Source organism: Nelusetta ayraudi, unplaced genomic scaffold (assembly GCF_046127955.1).
Source record: "Nelusetta ayraudi isolate G7.1 ecotype Tasmania unplaced genomic scaffold, CSIRO-AGI_Nayr_v1 ptg000007l, whole genome shotgun sequence".
Lineage (NCBI taxonomy): Eukaryota > Metazoa > Chordata > Actinopteri > Tetraodontiformes > Monacanthidae > Nelusetta > Nelusetta ayraudi.
The window spans coordinates 5748059-5766169 of NW_027466057.1; the positions used below are offsets into that span (position 1 = coordinate 5748059).

The 18111-nt window shown below is 45.4% G+C and overlaps 1 protein-coding gene and 1 long non-coding RNA gene across 7 annotated transcripts in view; both read right to left on the reverse strand.

Moving 5' to 3' along the window:
• The window catches only part of LOC142883032 (uncharacterized), a 49965-nt gene extending 45148 nt beyond the window's left edge, over positions 1–4817 (reverse strand). Inside the window, exons 1-3 of the long non-coding RNA XR_012925983.1 lie at positions 4733–4817; positions 4535–4634; positions 3128–3220 (exon numbers count right to left, since the gene is read on the reverse strand). This is a non-coding gene — a long non-coding RNA (uncharacterized LOC142883032). The remainder of the gene's footprint in view (positions 1–3127; positions 3221–4534; positions 4635–4732) is intronic.
• A 2285-nt stretch (positions 4818–7102) lies between these two features.
• The window catches only part of kif26ab (kinesin family member 26Ab), a 70133-nt gene continuing 59124 nt past the window's right edge, over positions 7103–18111 (reverse strand). For 5 of the 6 annotated variants that reach the window (XM_076018140.1, XM_076018138.1, XM_076018141.1 and 2 more), the window contains 10 exons: positions 17600–17693; positions 16870–17132; positions 15784–15967; positions 15226–15385; positions 14878–15040; positions 10947–14202; positions 10514–10707; positions 9599–9622; positions 9226–9376; positions 7103–9134 (listed from right to left, as the gene is read on the reverse strand). In XM_076018140.1, coding sequence (XP_075874255.1) covers positions 8953–9134; positions 9226–9376; positions 9599–9622; positions 10514–10707; positions 10947–14202; positions 14878–15040; positions 15226–15385; positions 15784–15967; positions 16870–17132; positions 17600–17693 — 4671 coding nt within the window. In that variant the 3' untranslated portion in view covers positions 7103–8952. The remainder of the gene's footprint in view (positions 9135–9225; positions 9377–9598; positions 9623–10513; positions 10708–10946; positions 14203–14877; positions 15041–15225; positions 15386–15783; positions 15968–16869; positions 17133–17599; positions 17694–18111) is intronic. The other variant, XM_076018139.1, reaches the window with a different exon arrangement.

Consider the following 18111-nt stretch of genomic DNA (forward strand, 5'->3'; position numbering starts at 1 on the left):
TCAATTCAGTATGGTAAGGTGGCTGATTATTGTATCGTTCCATCATATATTTTTGTAAGACAATGTAGACAACAATACGAATGAAGAAAATGTTTTTTAAAAATGGTTTTGGTAATCTTGGTAATTGTTTTCTTGGTTTGCCATGTTTTTCTGTATTTGTTGTGACAGGTTATTTTGTAAGGTAATGGAAGCGGTTGGTTTGGGAAATCATTCTGGATATGTTCCAAAAATGAACTCATTCATTCATTCATTCATTCATTCATTCATTCATATGTAATTATTTGTGTCAATAAGGCAACCATTAGAACAGCCTGCTAAGACAGGAGTGAGTGTGATTATGAGCCGGCAGTATAAATGCCGTCCACGTAATCTTTCTATAAATTAAAACATAAACTTTATCATCAAATTAAGATCTAACATGACAATGGAAAGCTGAAATTTGCGGCACAGATGTTTCAGACTCTAATTCAACTCTTAAACACTTACATCATGCACCTGCCCATTCAGGCACTTAACGCCGAGGCTATTTGACACCTCCATTCATTCATGTCTGTATCAATGGAAAAGGCAGCAGGATTTCACGTCCTATTAGCAATCATGACCTAATCAATGGGCTGTGCCTTAAAACAGCTGACAGCTAATTACGAGGGCAGCTCTCTGTGCGCCGTGCCATTCAGGTAGCCAGCGGTAATTAAAGGGGAGGATGAAGAATCTGCCCAAGGATGTCCATGGCACAACAGAGGCAGTGCACGCGGGATTGCATGGACACTCCTGGGTAAAGCCTAATTTGCTCTGGAGCAAATCAATAATCATTTCATCCCAGTTGCTATGGAACAACATACACAAAAATACAATGGACATTACCCCTCCGGGGGAACTGGCAGCAGAAATAATCCTGGAGCTGCTCTTTTGATCAATGTGCAGTTGTTTCACTCGGATGCAAAAAAAAAAAAAAAAAAAGGCGTAGGCTTGTAAAGGAAGTTGTGTTTTGTTTCTTCTTTGGACTGATTTCCAACCTCTTTCAGTTTTGCAATAAGCGTAAGGACTTAAGTGAAATAACTTCTCTCCACACCAGTGTGCCGTTTACTACTCTCACCAATAACCATCTGAGAAATCAATCATTAAGAAGGGCATGATAACAGTTCTCACAAGAGCCTGTCAATCCTTCTATAGAATAATCAGCGGGGGGGGGGGGGGGGGTGTCATTCGATGTCCACCTGCAGGGACTCAAATGTCAATTTAAAAACTGTTTCCTGCGACATTCTGATCTCCCTCCGTCTACCCGAAAAGGTGACGCGTGCAAGCAGCATTCGCTCATTAATGCAGCGGTGAGACGTCCAGCGGGGTGCAGCAAGGTTTGGAGTGCCAGTCTGACAGGCTGAAGAGGTCACACTTTTAAACGAATCACATGAAAGCCAAACGCGGTGATGGGATCAGTCGAGATCTTGCGAGAAGGCCACATCTGATCCCTGCTGTGTCTGTCATATCTGACACTTCCACTGAAACTCAACCTGCTCTTGTGTAACCAAAATAAAGTCTTATTAAAATCAACCTGCTTTCAGTATGGACGAAAGATTTTTTTTGCAGTTTAAACTGGTTGTGGCTGTAACTGCGATACCACATGTACTGGAGAAAATGCCTTGATAACTGGCCTCGCTGGTTGCTTGAGGAGCGGACACGAGACAGAAGAGTCCCAATTCAAGCTGCCAGATTTAATGATGCTTCAAACTTGGAATGGCGCAAGAAGGATCCAGCCCAGTCAGTTATTTAGAGAACACATTTATCCTCCACCTTCTTTTGCAATGAATGAGTTGCTGTAAAGGAGCAAGGGGACAGCAGAGGCCTGCCAAACAACTAAAACAGGCAAACAGCGGGACGTGCGCTTCCTGCCAGATGAGCCGCCATCACAGGCACTGTCGCCGCCGTCGCTCCAGAGCTGCCAGCCCACTTTTGATTAGCGAGCACTCCGGACGTGGCTGGCTGCATCGTGAATGGTGAGGTAGAGAAAGGTCTTAAATGCCGTGTAATTAACCTCTCCACCTGCACACACTCCACTTCACGCAGCACAACCGCTGACAGCCTCCTGTCAGCAACCTGCACCAATCATGCGCCAATGCGGGAGACACGGAACAAACACAAAGACAGGATTTTTTTGGGGGGGCGGTCACCGCTGCGGAGCGTCTGAGACCGTCTGATTAGACAATGCAATGTATCTCAGCGTTGACAACAAGGGAGCCCCTTGCTGCTGGAGAGACAATGCTTGAGGGATGAAAAAAAAAATCCTCTCACAGCTTTCATCACAGTCACCCAAATGTGTAAAAGCAGAAGCCGCATCATAAAGAGACAAAGCATAAAAGGATTTTTCTGATTGGTTGATACACTAAAAGCGCGCACAAGCGTTCAAGGTCACAGCTTGACCCAGAGGTCTTCTCAATCAAACCTGGGACTCTGAAAAATAAAGGTACTGTATCTGCAGGTTCTATTCATCAAAGGGCTGAGATGTAACAGTTTGGCAAATGGCTTTTTGTCAATTATGTGAAATGAAATTTAAAAAATGTAAAAACCATATACTAACGAACATATACTTTTAAAACTGTCACAGCAAACCACCGCAATGGTTCCAGCACCACTCACACGCCTCTTGTTCTGGCTTCTCACAAAACCATTTACAAATGTATTGCATAGGTGCACATGAGGCCAAATGGAGATGAATTCTGCCCACTTTACCATTTGGTGTTAGAGTTTCAACTTGGAAAAATATATTACTTCTAAAAAAAAAGGCTATTTTGAAGGCTGTCTGTGTACAGCATTCTACATTTTGCACATATTCTGGCTGCTCAAAAGGGGGGAAAACAAAGCACAAAAGTGTGCTTTTCACTGAGGAGAATATATCTTATCATGAGTCACAACAGCAGTGGAACTACATTAACGACAAGAGTCACAGCTTATTCAGGACAGGAAGGTGAGGGAAGGGCACCGTTCATACAATTTAAATACGTCTTCATCTACTCAACAAAAAGAGGACAAAGGATGTAGACTTTCAAGTCAAAGTGACCTTAATAGAAAAATCACTCTTCTGAGGCAGAGAAACTTAAAGTAAATGATTTTAAAAGTTTTTTTGTCATACCTTCTCTTCCTGTTCCATGTTGTGCTCTCAGCTGAGATCCGACACAAACATTAGCTTTGCAAACCTGCAGCGGGGGGCTCTGGATAGCTGGAGCTGTCAAGAAGTGGAAATGTGCAAAATTTCTTGCATCAGATTCAAATTCAATTTCACTTTTTACACAGATGAAAAGTATAGGGACATTACCATGACATGCATATGCATGCACCGAGCTGTTAATCAGAGCAAAGATCAGATCAACAATTTTGACAGAAATGCCCAAAATTTACTCCTTTTCAAGAAATGGCCTTAAAAAAAAAACAGTACTTTTGCCTGTTTGTGAACAGCATTGTTCACCAAGCAAGCAACAAGTTAGCATCTTACAAACTGTTTAGCATAGTTTCTGACATTCGCACCTTTATGGCTTTGCAAATCTATACTGTAGCTACTGTATGGTATTTTGTGATGCATAAATAAAACAAGGTTTGGTAGTGTGGCTCATCGTGACAGAGACTTAAAGGCAAAGGGTGCTGTCACTTTACCAAGAAGACTTTTGACAGACTCATTAAAAAGGTCCTCTCTGTGTCCCGCCTGCCCATCTGTTACAGAAACACAACCTGATGGAATTCAGGACAATTCAGCTTTAGTGTGCAGTTACGACAATATCTCAGACAATATATTTTTTCTGAGTGTGAATTATCAAGGATCCCCTGTGGGAATAATATTTTTTTCATGACCAATCCCCTCCTGAGAGCAATTTAAAGCTACATGCAAGCCAAAAACTGTACAAAAAAAAAAAAAAAAAGAAAGAAAAAAAACCCAACAATCTATGCCTGCGGAGAAGAACACCTAGTCATTAACCTGACTGTAGTGCGCCACAACCTACCGAACAATTGATGCATTCAAGGACTTGGACGCACTTTCTATTTTTTAATCCATGAATATTCATTGCTCATTAATCCTCACATCAGTATTCTAGAGGCATTTTAAGACAGTGTTTCTAAACAAAGCCTGTATGTAAATGAGTGGTTATCTCCTTGCACTCTGGACCGAGGGACTACAAGAACACAGATACAACAAGGTCAACACACGCAGTACGAAAAGTAGTTCTCCTCTTGAGTCGCTGACAAGGTCAGTGTATCACACTGACCAAACACGAGCCCAGCCACTTTTATATTAATAATCAAATTATACCACATTATAGGCAAGACAAGTACGTTTTTTTTAATAGATGAATTGAATGAAATAATGGTTAAACGTGTAAGAGCAAGCGGATTTGTAATTCCTTCACCGATACAGACTATGCAACAGGATGACACAGCCAGATCATCAGAAGAGTGTTATGTATGTATGTATGTGTGTGTGTGTGTGTGTGTGTCTGTGCGTGCATGCACGTACGTGTATGCGTATGCATCTTCATCATCTCATTACCTTGGCAGCTTGCAGGTCAGAGCACAACAGGCCATTTGAACTGGTGACCCACATCCTGCTGCTCATTACAGTCCAGACAGGAAGCTCCGGATGAAGGCCCCTGACGTGCACGGATGGTAAGAACAAGAAAGATGATCCACATTTGACTTCGTACAGTCAAATATTAAATCATACAAAACCTGTGTCGTGACAACTCACGCTGGAACCATGTGCTGAATGTTATTCGCCGGAATAGAGTTTCAGTGGAGCAACACAAGGGGAGCAACTCTTGCATGCACATAGCCGAAAGAAAATGGGAATAATAGAGGAACATTATTTTTATTAGTCTTGGAAACAGTTGAATCGCAATATTGTGGAAGCAAAGGCATCAAGTGGAATGTTACGTGCTTGTAAATGTGCCTGAGTGATTAATTAATTCAAGTAGTCTCTAAAACAATAGCTAAGTCACTTTCCCACAAATATATCCCAAGACTGATTTACAGCCTGCAGCGTTAGCTCAGCTCAGTGGCATGTTGTTGGACTTGCGAAGCAAGCCGACCTGAATTTATTGCACAATTTTTTTTGTGGGAAAAGCCTTGGGGTTTAGATCTCTTACAGCTTACTGAGTCAGTGCAAAACTCAACAGGCACACACACAATCTGTTCTGAGGATGGAGGTGTCAATGGTTACGACCCTCCTGAAGTGTGACTGAGCAGGCAAAGGGACCGTGTGTGGGGCTTACATCTTGCTTATAGCCTCTGGTAATTTAAGGACTTTTCCTGCATGCCAGCTTGTTTTAATTACTAAGAATAAGTGGTGGCATTTGGTCAGGTTTATGGGTCTTCTTCAAAGCGACTGAGCACGGTTTAGACAGACCAATCTGTGGCTGTGCGGGGCTGTAAATCCCAAACTGAGCCACTACTACCACTAATAACGCCTCGGGCAAATGCAGACCGCCTCTCAGGGGTGTGTAAGCTGCCTGCATCACTAATAAATCTAAAGCCAGAATGAACAATCTGTCTAACTGAAAGCATGAGGTCAAACAAAATAATAAAAGGACGATGCCGAAAAGGATCTTAAAATAAATATATTATTTGTTTACATTTCATCTACATTAGCAGAACTTAAGTTTTTTGTGTGTCAAAAGGGGGTAAAGAAGAACTGAGCTAAGCCTCCACTGCAGTGGTTCTCAAACTTTCTCTGTCACTTTTTGTTAATTGTTCTGCCGTGGAAAAAGTTCCAACGTGAAAACATTAGTTCTCGCGCCGCCCCCAGACGTGACTCTGCGCCCCCAAGGGGGGACGCGCACCCCCTTTGAGAAACACTGCTCCACTGGAACACTCAGACAAGAGGACTACTGGGGCACAGAGAATCAAGGAGGAAAAGCTATCAAACTGCCTGAGAAGTGAAGCGGGTCGGGATTGCTTCAGAAGTAGGAACTACTGCAAAGAGGACTGAGGAGATTTCCAACACACAGGAGCAGAGGGTCAACTGTGTGTTCGGGAGAACAGAAGGAGGGGCTCCTGACTTCTGGGTGAACTCATTCCTCATCTCATGCAACACCCAACTCCATGTTAATGAGGAGAGGCCTGGGGCGAGGCGGGGCTGGCTGTGCTCACAGACACAGGCACAGCAGCCTGAGACAACTGTTTCCACTCAGACACTGATTTCCTCAGAGGTTAAAATAAAACAAGATTTTTAAAAAAAAAAAAAAAAAAGCTCAATCATCATCATCATCATGATTGAGCAGTCTAGATATTATGAAATTAACTGTAGACACACGTGTTGGGATACGATTTCTAATATTGTTTATTACTTACCAGTGACGCTGTAGGTCAAAGCCTGTCAAACCTTGTCAAAGCATAAAAAAGTGCCAAACTAATACAGCCTGAAAGCAAGGGTTCAAGAAGAAGAAGAAGAAGAAGAAAAACTCACCCCAAGAATTTGATTAATAACCTAATAACCAGCTGGTCTGAGCAGACTGGGTAAAATATTAACTGTCACGGTTTTTGATCAAAACAGAATTAACTGGTAGGAGGTGAGATGTTATCGCTCAGCAGGGTTTTGGGGTTCAGCTCTGAACACATTCGCACATGTACAGTATGAAGCTCAACGGGACTTAAGGCATCACGCAGAGCACAGACCCTACAGATACACGGAGTAATAATAATTACTCACTGGCCCCACCACTGATTTCCTTCACTCATCTCACACACTGCCGGCCGGATCGGGCTCGACGTTTCTAAAACAGTTTCCCAAGTTTCCTTTAGTTGAGACGCAAACTACAAGCCTTCTGCCGTGTTTGTTTTTGTACAGTGTACCTTAACGCCAATAAATAATATATAAATAACAGTGGAATGATGTAATTTTAACAAGCGCTCGGGTGGTTTACCTGTGCTGAAGCCAGTGACGGAGAGGCGCCAGGTGTTCTAATCATGGCTGATTAAGCTCTGTTCGCTCAGCACGTCGCGAGCTACTAGCTAGACAAGCTAGCCAGCGTCTCGTTATTCGTTTTCCGTTTCAGACTTCAACACCATTCACTCGCTTTCTCGAAGGGAAAAACTGTCAAGGAAACCAACAAACTGTAAATCAGTAAGAAGAAACATTTTATTAACATGTACTGTAAAACACAAGCTGCCATATCATACATTTATACAGGGTCTGAAAATCCTTTACAAAAAACAAAGGTATTCGAAAATATGGGTTTTGATATGAAACATGACCTTACATATAATAAATTCTTGGGGGGGGGAAGGTCTTGGTTTGGTAACATTTCATTCATGAGCCTAACCTGCCTTTGTGAAAACTGAAGTTATTGTAAAAAATTAGAATGTTAAAAATGGAGTAGAAATCATCCTTTAAAAATGATTAAAAAATCTCATGCAGCATCTTCAGAGAGGGCCTGAGACAGTACATCTGTGTAAAATAACCAAAACAACATCCTGTCATATAGAAACCAAACATACAAAAAAATACAACAAAGCCAGCTTGTTTGTCACAACAATAATTTCCTCTGATCGTCTTTGTTCCCTCTGCGTCATCTCTTTGATTCGCAACAAGCACATTCTGGCAGCTGCACCGAGCTGATACCATAACTGATTTTCCTGAACAACGTTGCCATCATTTGCCTTTATTCACCGCATCATTGCATGGGACACTAAACAACTCCTTTTCAAAACAATGGATTAACTTGACTCACGTGGCTATTTGTACGAAGGGAACGAAAGAGGCTAGACTGTGTGTGTGTGTGCCCTTAAATTTGCATTAAGGTTCTGACTTGTACACTTGTTGCAGAAAATGTATTGGAATGCATAGAGCCAATGCTTGGTAGCACTTGATAAGTATTGTATAAAAGGCCAATCGACTGGTGCTCATCTTCTGTGCCTTTGTGTTTCTGCATTGTATAGACTGCACTCAATCCAAGGCCATTTGAAAAAAGAAAGAAAGACCTGGCTCACTGATGTCAGTGTAACCACTCATCATGTTGTTCTGATGGGCTGTTGTGAGGTTATATGACCACAAACTGTACTGAGGCACCAGAGAGAATGGCTGAATCAAGACTGATCACTCACTATCCGTCACAGTGGTCCTCTGATTGATATGTTTTGGCTTAATCTCTCTCTCTTTACAGTTGGATGAACACGAGCGAGCGCAACTTGCAAAAGCCCTCTGTCCCTCAGTATAAATGCTGCTCTGCCTTAGTGCATCCACCGAGGCGCGTTTCAATCAAGGCAACTGAAGGAAAAAAATAATCAAATAAAAACTCACTCAACCCACCTAGCTTTTACAGGCCGAGTGGCAAGCGTTGAGTGGCAACAGGAAAAAACATAATCCAGTCGGAAAATACAAAAAAATACAGAACCAGAGAGTTAACTTAAGGCGCAAAGGGCTTAATGAACATGGATAAAATGCTGACTGAGGTTTGAAACAAGAGAAAAGGCAAAGTCTGGGAGCGCAATAACATTAGCTTATTGCTTTTTTCTTTTTTTCCTTTATTTTTTCCCCCTTAAAATGATATTTGTACACACAACTTAGTCATATAAATACACTATACAATACAATATAAAATATTTTTCTTAAAAGCAATATGTTCAGGGTTTCCTTAGGTATGCTCACGATACCTGCACCATGTGAAAAATAATAATGACTCAAAACAATAAAAAAGGCACTTCCAGGTGTCATTCGTCGACTCTTGAGTAAGTGATGGCCACTGGCTCGCCATACAGGCATCAGCTTTTGTGCTCGCATTTTTTTTATTCTCTGCCAATAAAACATGTCATGGACAACGAGGCACTGCAGCATGGCGGTAAAATCTTCCCATGTCTCATGCAAAGATACACTCCTCTGTCTTCACTGTCACTTTTTGTTCTCCTTTCCAGTGGTATTTACGAAGGCTACATTTCATTATCCTTCTTCAGTTCCCCAACTTTCTTTTGTCCTCAGACCTCGACTTCACGCCGCCCTTCCGGAGCAGCGGGTGTGGCAACGCTGATGTCAAAGCAGGTCACCATCATGACATGGGACTTGCATAGGTTGACACAGAATTCCAGCTCTTCTGTGGCCTGTGCCAAGGCCTCCAAGTACTCTGAGGACTCTTTATCCAAACTCTGGTCCACCTCAACTGTTGGGAAAAGGTGAAATCACCCTTAGTAATGTGTCGAGTTAGGAGGGATTTAATCACGTTTTAATTTCAATCCTCAAGGGCTACTTACACTCTCCTATCCACTTGTTGGGGTCCATCATTAGTCGCAACTTGGTGTCCTCCAACTCCTCCAACAACATTTCATGCTTTGCCTTAAGTTCCTTCACTTGCTGTTGCCTTCTCTCCAGCATCTTCAGTTTACTGTTAAAATACTGTAGCCCCTAGAACAAAACACACAAGTTATTATAGTGACCACATTTGCTTATGTATTTACTCTGTGTAGTAAAATAGCCAACCTCCAACTGAAAACACAAAGTTCAGGATTACTACTGCAGTTAGATGCAGATTGAACGCTGAAGTTCACATCGGGGTTATCTGTTTTTAATATTTTCTCTATTTCAGTAAAACTCTGCTGATTATCAATCTTTAAGGAAATAGCTCACCTTATCAACATCCTGGAATGGCTGCTGAAGAGAAAATGTGAAAAGGCAGAAGAAGTTAGCATGGCATGTTTAACACAACAGATTCCTAAAATAATAGAATATATTGCATCAACAGATTGGTCCGACACACAAGCTGTTGATGATAATGTGCATGCATTAGATGCCATTACTAATTGGGAAATACTAGAGTGACATAGAGATGAGCAATCTCTTCAGACAGTCTTGGCTGGGGGAGATTTCCTTTCCCAAATGAAAGTGAATCAAATAGCAATCTAGCTGATTTAATAGCTTCTCTTAACAAATCCCCATCTGTCTGAGCTGAACTTTCGAGAGCAGTTAATGATCCACAGAGGAGGAATCTACTACAAACGTAATCAGGTGGTTCGGTAATGAGAGCGAGAGAGTTGATTTGGGCTTGCGCAAGTGCCCTGGCATAACGCTCCAGACCAGTCTTCTCATCATATCATCTTTTTCATCATCACCACCACCCTCAGCAGTAAGCCAAACCATCGCTCACATCCAAACCAATTAACCCTCGTCAGTAATTGCCTCCTGAACTCTTGACATTCCAGAGGATTGCTGCCAAAATACCAAGCTCAAGAAATCTGACTACAGACATTTCAACTTGGGGATTTGCCACTGAGCTGGCTGGCTGAAGGTCAGACGTCTGAGACACATTATTCCCGTCTTGTTCTTTAAAAAGCAACTGGGAAGACGTGCGCTGAGACATTCCCACAAGGCAAGTGGATGTGGCACGACTTCAGTGTTTATCACATCATGCGCTGCCCATGCAAAATTTGCCGAGGCTTAGCGGGCGGGATTGAGAAGACCTTGACCTTGTCATTGAGTTATCCAAGACGAGCGCGGCAAAATGAAGCACCACTCAAAACAAACTGCAAGTGGCCTTGTGCTCACCTCTGTCGTTTCCTCCTGACGCCGCCTCTGGAGCCGTTCCACATCATCGATCTCATACACCTTGATCTCAAAAGGCTCCTTCAACGGTCCTGACATCGGTGGCAAGTCCACCCACTGGCCTGCAGCGCTTGCCTTTTTCCCCAGGGAGGAGGTATCTGGCAGCGGCGCTGGGATAAGCCGTCTCCTCTGGAAGGCTGCAAAGCCATAGATTTGGTGGACAGGCACCAGTTAGTGAAATGCATTATTGTCCATTGGAGAGTCTAAGTAAAAATAGTAATCAGAAGCACACAGCTGTGTTTTCATGATGCTATATTTGTGTCCTCGCATGAGTTATTCTTCTTTCTATACGCTTTTAATGCTACAATTTTTTTTGTTTTTTACCAAACCCTGCATGTAAACAAAATCAACCTCACTAATCGTATCTATTACTCACCGTTTGCTCTCTTTTTAGGAAACTTGGAGCTTCTTGTTCTGCCAGAAGACGACATTCCACTCTCACTCATGGAATCGTGTGCAGAAGACGCGCTGCCTGTGGCTTCACTGTCACGGATCATGCTTTCATATCCACTACTGCCGCCGCTGTGGTAGAAGAGAGCTGTGCGGCCCATAGCTGGGGGCAGTTCACCACTCAAAACACTACTGTTGTCGCTGCCGTGGCCGCTGCTGTAGCGCTGAGGCCGCCTGGGTGCTGTAATTTTGCTGTACGGCGAGGGAAGCATGGCTATGGGGGATTTGTCATCACTCACGTTCACCCCACTGTCATTCCCGCTGTCTGAGTCTCCTGAACCCCTCATGTGTTTGCCTGACATGTTTCCTGTTGCCAGTTCGCTCACACGGCTGTTGGCGGCCCTCATGGCCTGTTTCGTTCCCATAATAGTTCCTCTTCCAGGCTTGCTGCTGACAGCCGCAGGAGCTCGGGGAGCTGACGTCCGTCCCGATGGAGGAAGGTTCGCATTTGTAGTTCTGGTCACAGGGGCTGCCAAAGATTTGGTGGAAGAGCTAAGCCCCTTGGAGTTGTTGGTTGACAGCGAACGTGCCTTACTGCCACTGACAGTTCCCAAAGCTCGGGGATTCACCGCAGATTTTACCTGACCGGTTTTGCTGAGAGTTCCACCACTTAGGGATGATGGGCAGGTAGCTATTGGAGAACTGGATGAATTGGGAATACCAAATCTTGGAATAGATTTGCTGGACTTTCCACTGCTGCTCCCAAGACTCGCCCCACTATTCTCTCTGCTAAGTGCATGTCTGGAACCTGATAAAGACAGGCTGTCACACCTTTCAAGGGACATTTGACTTCCATAATGCTGCCCAGAAGCTCCTTTCGGTCCTCTGCCCTTTAGGCTGGAGGTAACTTTGGCTATGTTGAGGCTGGAGGTTTTGAAATTGGTGGAATCTGCTCTGGGACGTACCTCAAGTTCATCCTCAGACACAGCTGACCTCGATCCCGAGGTCTTTCCTGTCTCCCCATAGGCTGACTTTAAGGCACTTTGGGGCAATAGGATTTTAGTCTTGTGGTCAAGACTGGACTTTCTCACTGGCGGTGGAGGAGGTGAGGTGCACCCAGGCTTCAGATGGTTGCTCGCTTTCTGAAAGTTGGCCTTATTGTTTTTTCCCAGAGAGGAAAATTTAAGGCTTGTGGTCGAAGAAATGATGTCTTGGGCTCCCTTGTAGTCCGTGGAGGAATGGATGACAGGCACCGTTCCCAGGGTGGTGGCACCTCGTCTGAGCTGAGGCATCTTGCTGGGTGGGTTCTTACTAGCTGATTTCTCACAGCCATCGACCACCCTCTGGGATGAGGTAGAGCTCTGACCCTTGGGCGGGCGAGGGACACTGTTGCAAACGTTGGATGTCTTGCAAGATGGTATGCCGCTGGGGGGGTTTCGGAGAAACTTGCTGGTGCTGTTAGAGTCAGAAAACTGAGGTTCCGAGTGGTTATCACTGCGCTGCCAAGGATCCTCCTGCTTAGCCTCCAGCCTTGCTGGCTCTCTACCGGTGCTGCTGCTACTGCTGCTACTATGCGAGATGGATGAGGTAGGTTTAATCTTCCTAGGAAGACTAGAATGAACTATGGAGGGGCCCTGTGGAAGTTGTGAGGAGCTAAGCGAGTGAGCTTTAGTTATCTTAGACGCAAATCTGAGGGATCCTTTGGCTGATTCTGGAGATGCAGGCAGTTTTGTCAGAGAAAGTTTGCTTGAGGCGGCACTATCGCTGTCAACTTCTGAAAAGCTAAATCCACTGTCATTTAAAGAGTTCTTTGCATCTCTCGGAGAGGGTACACAGTGAAAAATGTCCATGGAATTGAAGAAAAAGGTGGCCTCTGGACCCACGTGTTTGGCCTGCGGGAGGAAGACATCTGCAGATTGAGTCCCTTCACTCTCCAGGGTGCAGACGCTAACCTCACTTAGCCACGAGCTGATCGATGAACCCCTGCTTTCTGTAGACTCCATCGCGCCATCCTGGAGCGGTGCGACCACTGCGATGTTCACTTCCGAACCTCCCATGGCTGACGTATAAGCATCATATTCGTCATTGATGCTGCTGATGATGCTGACAGGTCGAGAGCCAGAGGCCAAGGCCTGAAGGGAGCAGTCACTGTTAAAGCTGATAATGCTGGACGGCCGACCTTCCTCTATAATGCTGCCAATGGACAGCTCCTCCACCACAGTGAACACCAGTTCATCCTCTCCATTTAGCTCCACAGGCTGCTGCAAAGTGACCGTTGCTCGGAGAATGTCCCGATCCAGACATCTTTCTCTCAGGGTAGAGCGCACTTGGCACATCTCTACAGGTGCTCTGAACACAGGAGAAGTGTAAAGATCCCTCCTTTTCACAGACTGGTGACTCATTCCTACAGGGGGCATTCTGGTGCTGGATCTTTCTTCATTGTCAGCATTTTCCTTGTTGGAGTCTCTCAGCTGCGAAGGAGGTGGGGCTGGTTTTGGCAAAGATTTCTTGCTTGAATAGACTTTCTCCCTCACCACAGGTTCAGAGTTGGTCTTGTTCACGTTGTCTCCTCTCTCTAAAACCAATGCTTTCTCACCATCTGCACTTGTTCTGCACACATTTTGAACACTGTCTGGTGCCTGCAAAGGTGCGCATTGTATCTTGGGACTGTCCGGTTTAGATTTAATGGTGGGGCTGCATGATGGTTGTGTGACAACATGTTTAGGTGACTGCCCGGCAGAGATGCCCTCTTGGGTGCAAGAATTGTTTGCTACAGTCTTTGGTGAAACGGAGTCTTGGCTCTCCTTAGATTTGTCCGTCTTTGGGCTAGCTTGGGTTCGCTTGCCCTCTCCAACAAAGGCAGTAGGCTCCTCACTGCCATCGATACATTCCAGTCTCTCCTGCAGCTCAGCAAATGTGTTGCATTTGAAGAACTGGTCCTTGTCCATAGGACCTTCTTTTGTGGCCCGTTTCCTGGTTAAAGAGGGGATGATTGGAACAAAAGCAGGCGGGCCTTCATTGTCACTCAGCTCCCTGTCAGATATCGCAGTCCCACCGGGGCCCACGTAAATGACAGTGTCACAAGACTGTTCACTACTGGAGGAGTAGTCCGGGTCGCTGAGCATTTGAGGCAGGTCTGGGTCCAGGGCTACTGTCCGCGGGTGAAAAGGCCTGAGGTGGGGTGGCCGGCGGATCCTCCCTTCCTCACAGGAACTCTCTCCTCCAGATGAACTGGACGCATACTGCAAAGCAAAGTCACAGTAGTTGAAACACAATATCATTATGAGAAGACAGTAATGTGATTCTACATTCTGCAAGATTGTACTTATTATATATAATCCATGACAGTTTTATGATCAAATATTGCAACGCTGACATCAATCATAGGAGATATACTAATTCCTCTCAAACCACCAGTCGATATTTATCCAAGGGTTAAAAGTGCACATCAATATACACAAAGCAATGGATGTCAATGTTATGAATTGCTATATGTGAACTGCATACTAATCATTGCTGGGACCAATAGCAAAGAAATACATGCTGTCAGTCCTCCTCATTATCTGACGCACATATTTCCCTAATCCAGGGGGCATTACAGACTTATTGAGCACGTGATTACGTGTTAAGGTGACAAGGAAAAATAACTTTGTGTCACTGCGCTAATAATTATTCATCAGCAAATTCATTCATACATTAATTTGACTAATGACTAAAAATTAATAGCAGGGAAAAATAAGGACTACATGAAATGATGAAAATGTAATCAAAGTTTGGCATTCATATAGCGTACAGTAGCCATCCAAGTCCATCTACATCCTCACTGTTAAACTGCAAAATATATAGCTCACTGCTGTCACTGCATTCCTGTACATCACTTTGTAAAAAGTAATGATGTGAAAGACTAATTGTTGCACCTTAGACTTTTTCTTTCTCATGCGGTGGATGCGAGATGCAAGCTGGATAGTGGTGAGTGACTCTGCGTAGTCGGCTGGCGAGTCAGAGATGTGGGTGATCATGGTCGTTCTGCAGTTGATGTTGCCCAGAGACTCCCTCAAAAGCATCGTCAGTTTGCTGTCCCTGCAGAGCAGATTTAACATTGTTATCAGCAAAGGTCATGGTGGACTTTCAAATGCCACTTTGGTGCATGAAAAAAAATACAAAAAGAAAAAAATATATATATATTTTGAACTGCCAGAGCTTCCAGAGGAATGACTCCAGCATGAGTATTTCCTTTTTTGATAGGTGAATGGAAAAATTCTTACCTGTACGGTACGTGTTTAGCGCCGTTTGCTAAAGCCATGATGACATTCCCCAGCGCGTTCAGAGACAGGCAAAGGCCTCCGCCCCCGTCCCTGCTTTTACTCAGCACCTTCTCGCAGCTCCCCAGGTCAATGAGGTGCAGCCTGCTCCTTCCGCCTGACACTGTGCCAATGACATGGGTGATACCAGGTGAGCGCCGCACAGACACTCCTTCTCGTAAGACAACTCCTGACACACATGGCATTTAGACCAGAGAGCGGAAAGACAAGGAGGGTGATTGTCGGAGCAGGTTGATTTATTTATGAGTAACATTCCCAAGCTGAGGTGATTCAAATCCGCTCCAGATGTGCAGCTCATGGAAACCATGAGGCACCACTGGTTTTAGACCAAATGGCCTGGCGAAACATATATTACTCTCCCAGTGTCATCCTCCCAGATGCAAAATAGCAAAGGAAAAAAGTCCTAGTTTTCTGGCAATCTTGGAGTTGGTTTATAATGGAGTCCTTGCAAAACAATACTAGACAATGTCGCACGTTTATGAATGATGTCTTGATACTAACTTCCTCCCTTCCCGCTCTTCTCCATCCGATACTGGTAGATGTGCAGCGTGAACAACATGTGCGAGTTGCGCCGCTCGTCCTCATCCACGTCGGGCCTGCTTGTGCTGCGCGCAGCAATGGCCGCGTCCAGGAAGAAGGCGGCTTTCTCCGCCGTTGGGGCGCGCAGCTCACTCTGGTTCTGGAGCTGCCGTGGAGGAAGAGGAGGAGGAGGAGCACAGAGAGAGAACCGGGTTAGGGCGAGCAAAGGAGACCATAAAGAGACGGGGAAAGAGGACAGATGTGAAAAGGATACTAGAAAAGAGAGGACACCCAGAGAAGAGGGGAGGCAGCTAATTGGACCCAGGCACGCAATTCCTGCCCATTAGATTGGGTCTCTGGGGCAATTAAAACAGCAGAAATGCACACGAAGGGAGGAGGATTAGGAGCGGTAATGGCAGAGCAGGAGGCACAGGGCACTTCTCTGAACATGGATGTGATGATCGCGGCAGTGGGCGGCGGAGAGACTGCAGGGGAAACGAGGTAGGGAGGAATGCAAAGGCGGGGCCGTGAGGAAGAAGGGCCCACATGTGGCTGCTTAGAGGAAGAACGCAAAGGGGCTTCAGAGAAATGCACAACCTTTGAAGTCGGAGTCCACGCAGATCCCCCCCAAAAAACAACATCTGACAGCAACACCTGTGAGCGCCATCAAACAGCCAGTCTTCCCATCCCCCCCCCAATAACGCTTCAGCTGCGCCGCAGCGGGCAAGCGCTAACGCACAGGTAATAGATGCTGATGCATGGTGACAGGGGAGTCAATAGAGAGGTAGGAAGAAAGGCGTCAATACCACAGATGGGTTTGGTGGAAAAATAAAGCATGGATTTTAGAGGCGGGTGAGCTGGACCGCGGCTTACTGGGAAATCCTGGGAGATATATATATATAAAAAAACACACATACGCTCTCTAGGAAAAGTCTTTGTGAGAGGAAGAGGTAGATCATAGTCAGAAGAAAATCAATACCCTGGCTGACTAATACTGCATAACCCACAGAAAGAATGAAAGGATCGGGGAACAAAGAAAGAGTCGGAGCCAGTCGCAACGCTCCGTACCTGAGTTCCACAGATGGGATCCTCTCTCAGGTGGATGCCCGGGGACTGGCCTTCCTGCAGGCTTCCCGTTGAGACCTCTGACAGCAGGTCCTTCAGCTCCTCGTCCTTCCCGAAGATTTCCACCGCCGACACTCGGACGGAGAAGCGGGTCCCCGTCTTCTCTTTGCGCTCGTTGATGAGCTTGAAGAGCCAGGAAATGGCACAGGGCACGATGCCCAGGCTCTGCGTGCTGCTGTCTCTGCCAATCATGGTGTATGTCTTGCCTTATGGTGCACGAAAAGAAAGAAGAGGGTTGAGAAATTAAAGGAAGATGGCAGCTACGTGCTACAAGTTGGTCCGCGCAGTAGCGGTTGCTGTGTTCAACAACCGCTGAGGGAAAAAAAAAAAAATCAAAGACAGCTTGACATGGTACTTTATAGGTAATTTCCAGCACACGGTGAGTAAAGGAGGAACACAAGAAGCCATTGCAGAGGCACTCATTCTGTGGATAATTACAATTACAGGTAGCAGAAACAGCGGCGCAGGGAGAGCGAACCCTTCACCCGCAGAGAGCCGGCCAGAACAATTACCACCATTTTAATTACACACTAAGCCTCGAAGCCTGCATGCAAAATTTCACTCCACAGCTCTAACCCAGACTCCAACCTCCCATTCCTCAACTCACCCGGGCGTGCCGAACTGAACCAATTGTGTCAAAGACAAAGAAGCTGTGAGTTTCCCCTTCTCTTACCGAGGTTGGCCTGGCCGAAGCAGAAGATGCAGCCGTCTGCGCCGTTCACCACTGACTGGATGACCTCCGCTACCGTCCCTGAGCACACCTCAGCCTGCAAAAACAAACAACAAAACACACAAAGAAGCACATGGTTTACCACGCTGCTGCGATCACCATCAGCAGGACCAAAAGGTTACGGTGTAAAGTAAACTGTTGCTTGACATCCCTCGCACCGAATCACCATAGGTTTGTTTTGTTTTGTTCTTCTTCTTTTTTTCTTCCTTCACTGCCCAGGAGCCTTTGTGTTTATGTGTGTTGGTGGAGCCGCAAAGCATGGCTCAGTTTTGTAATCTGTTTCAGCACGGCTCCTCGGGGCCAAGGGGTTTCTGCAGTGGCGGCGGCGGCGGCCTCGGCTCATACATCACACGGCAAACAAGAGCCGCACGCAGCAGAAACCCGCTCGCTGCTGCCGTTAGCCACCAGCAGCGCTATACCCAGCGGTGCATTCTAGCATCAACATTTAGACGGCG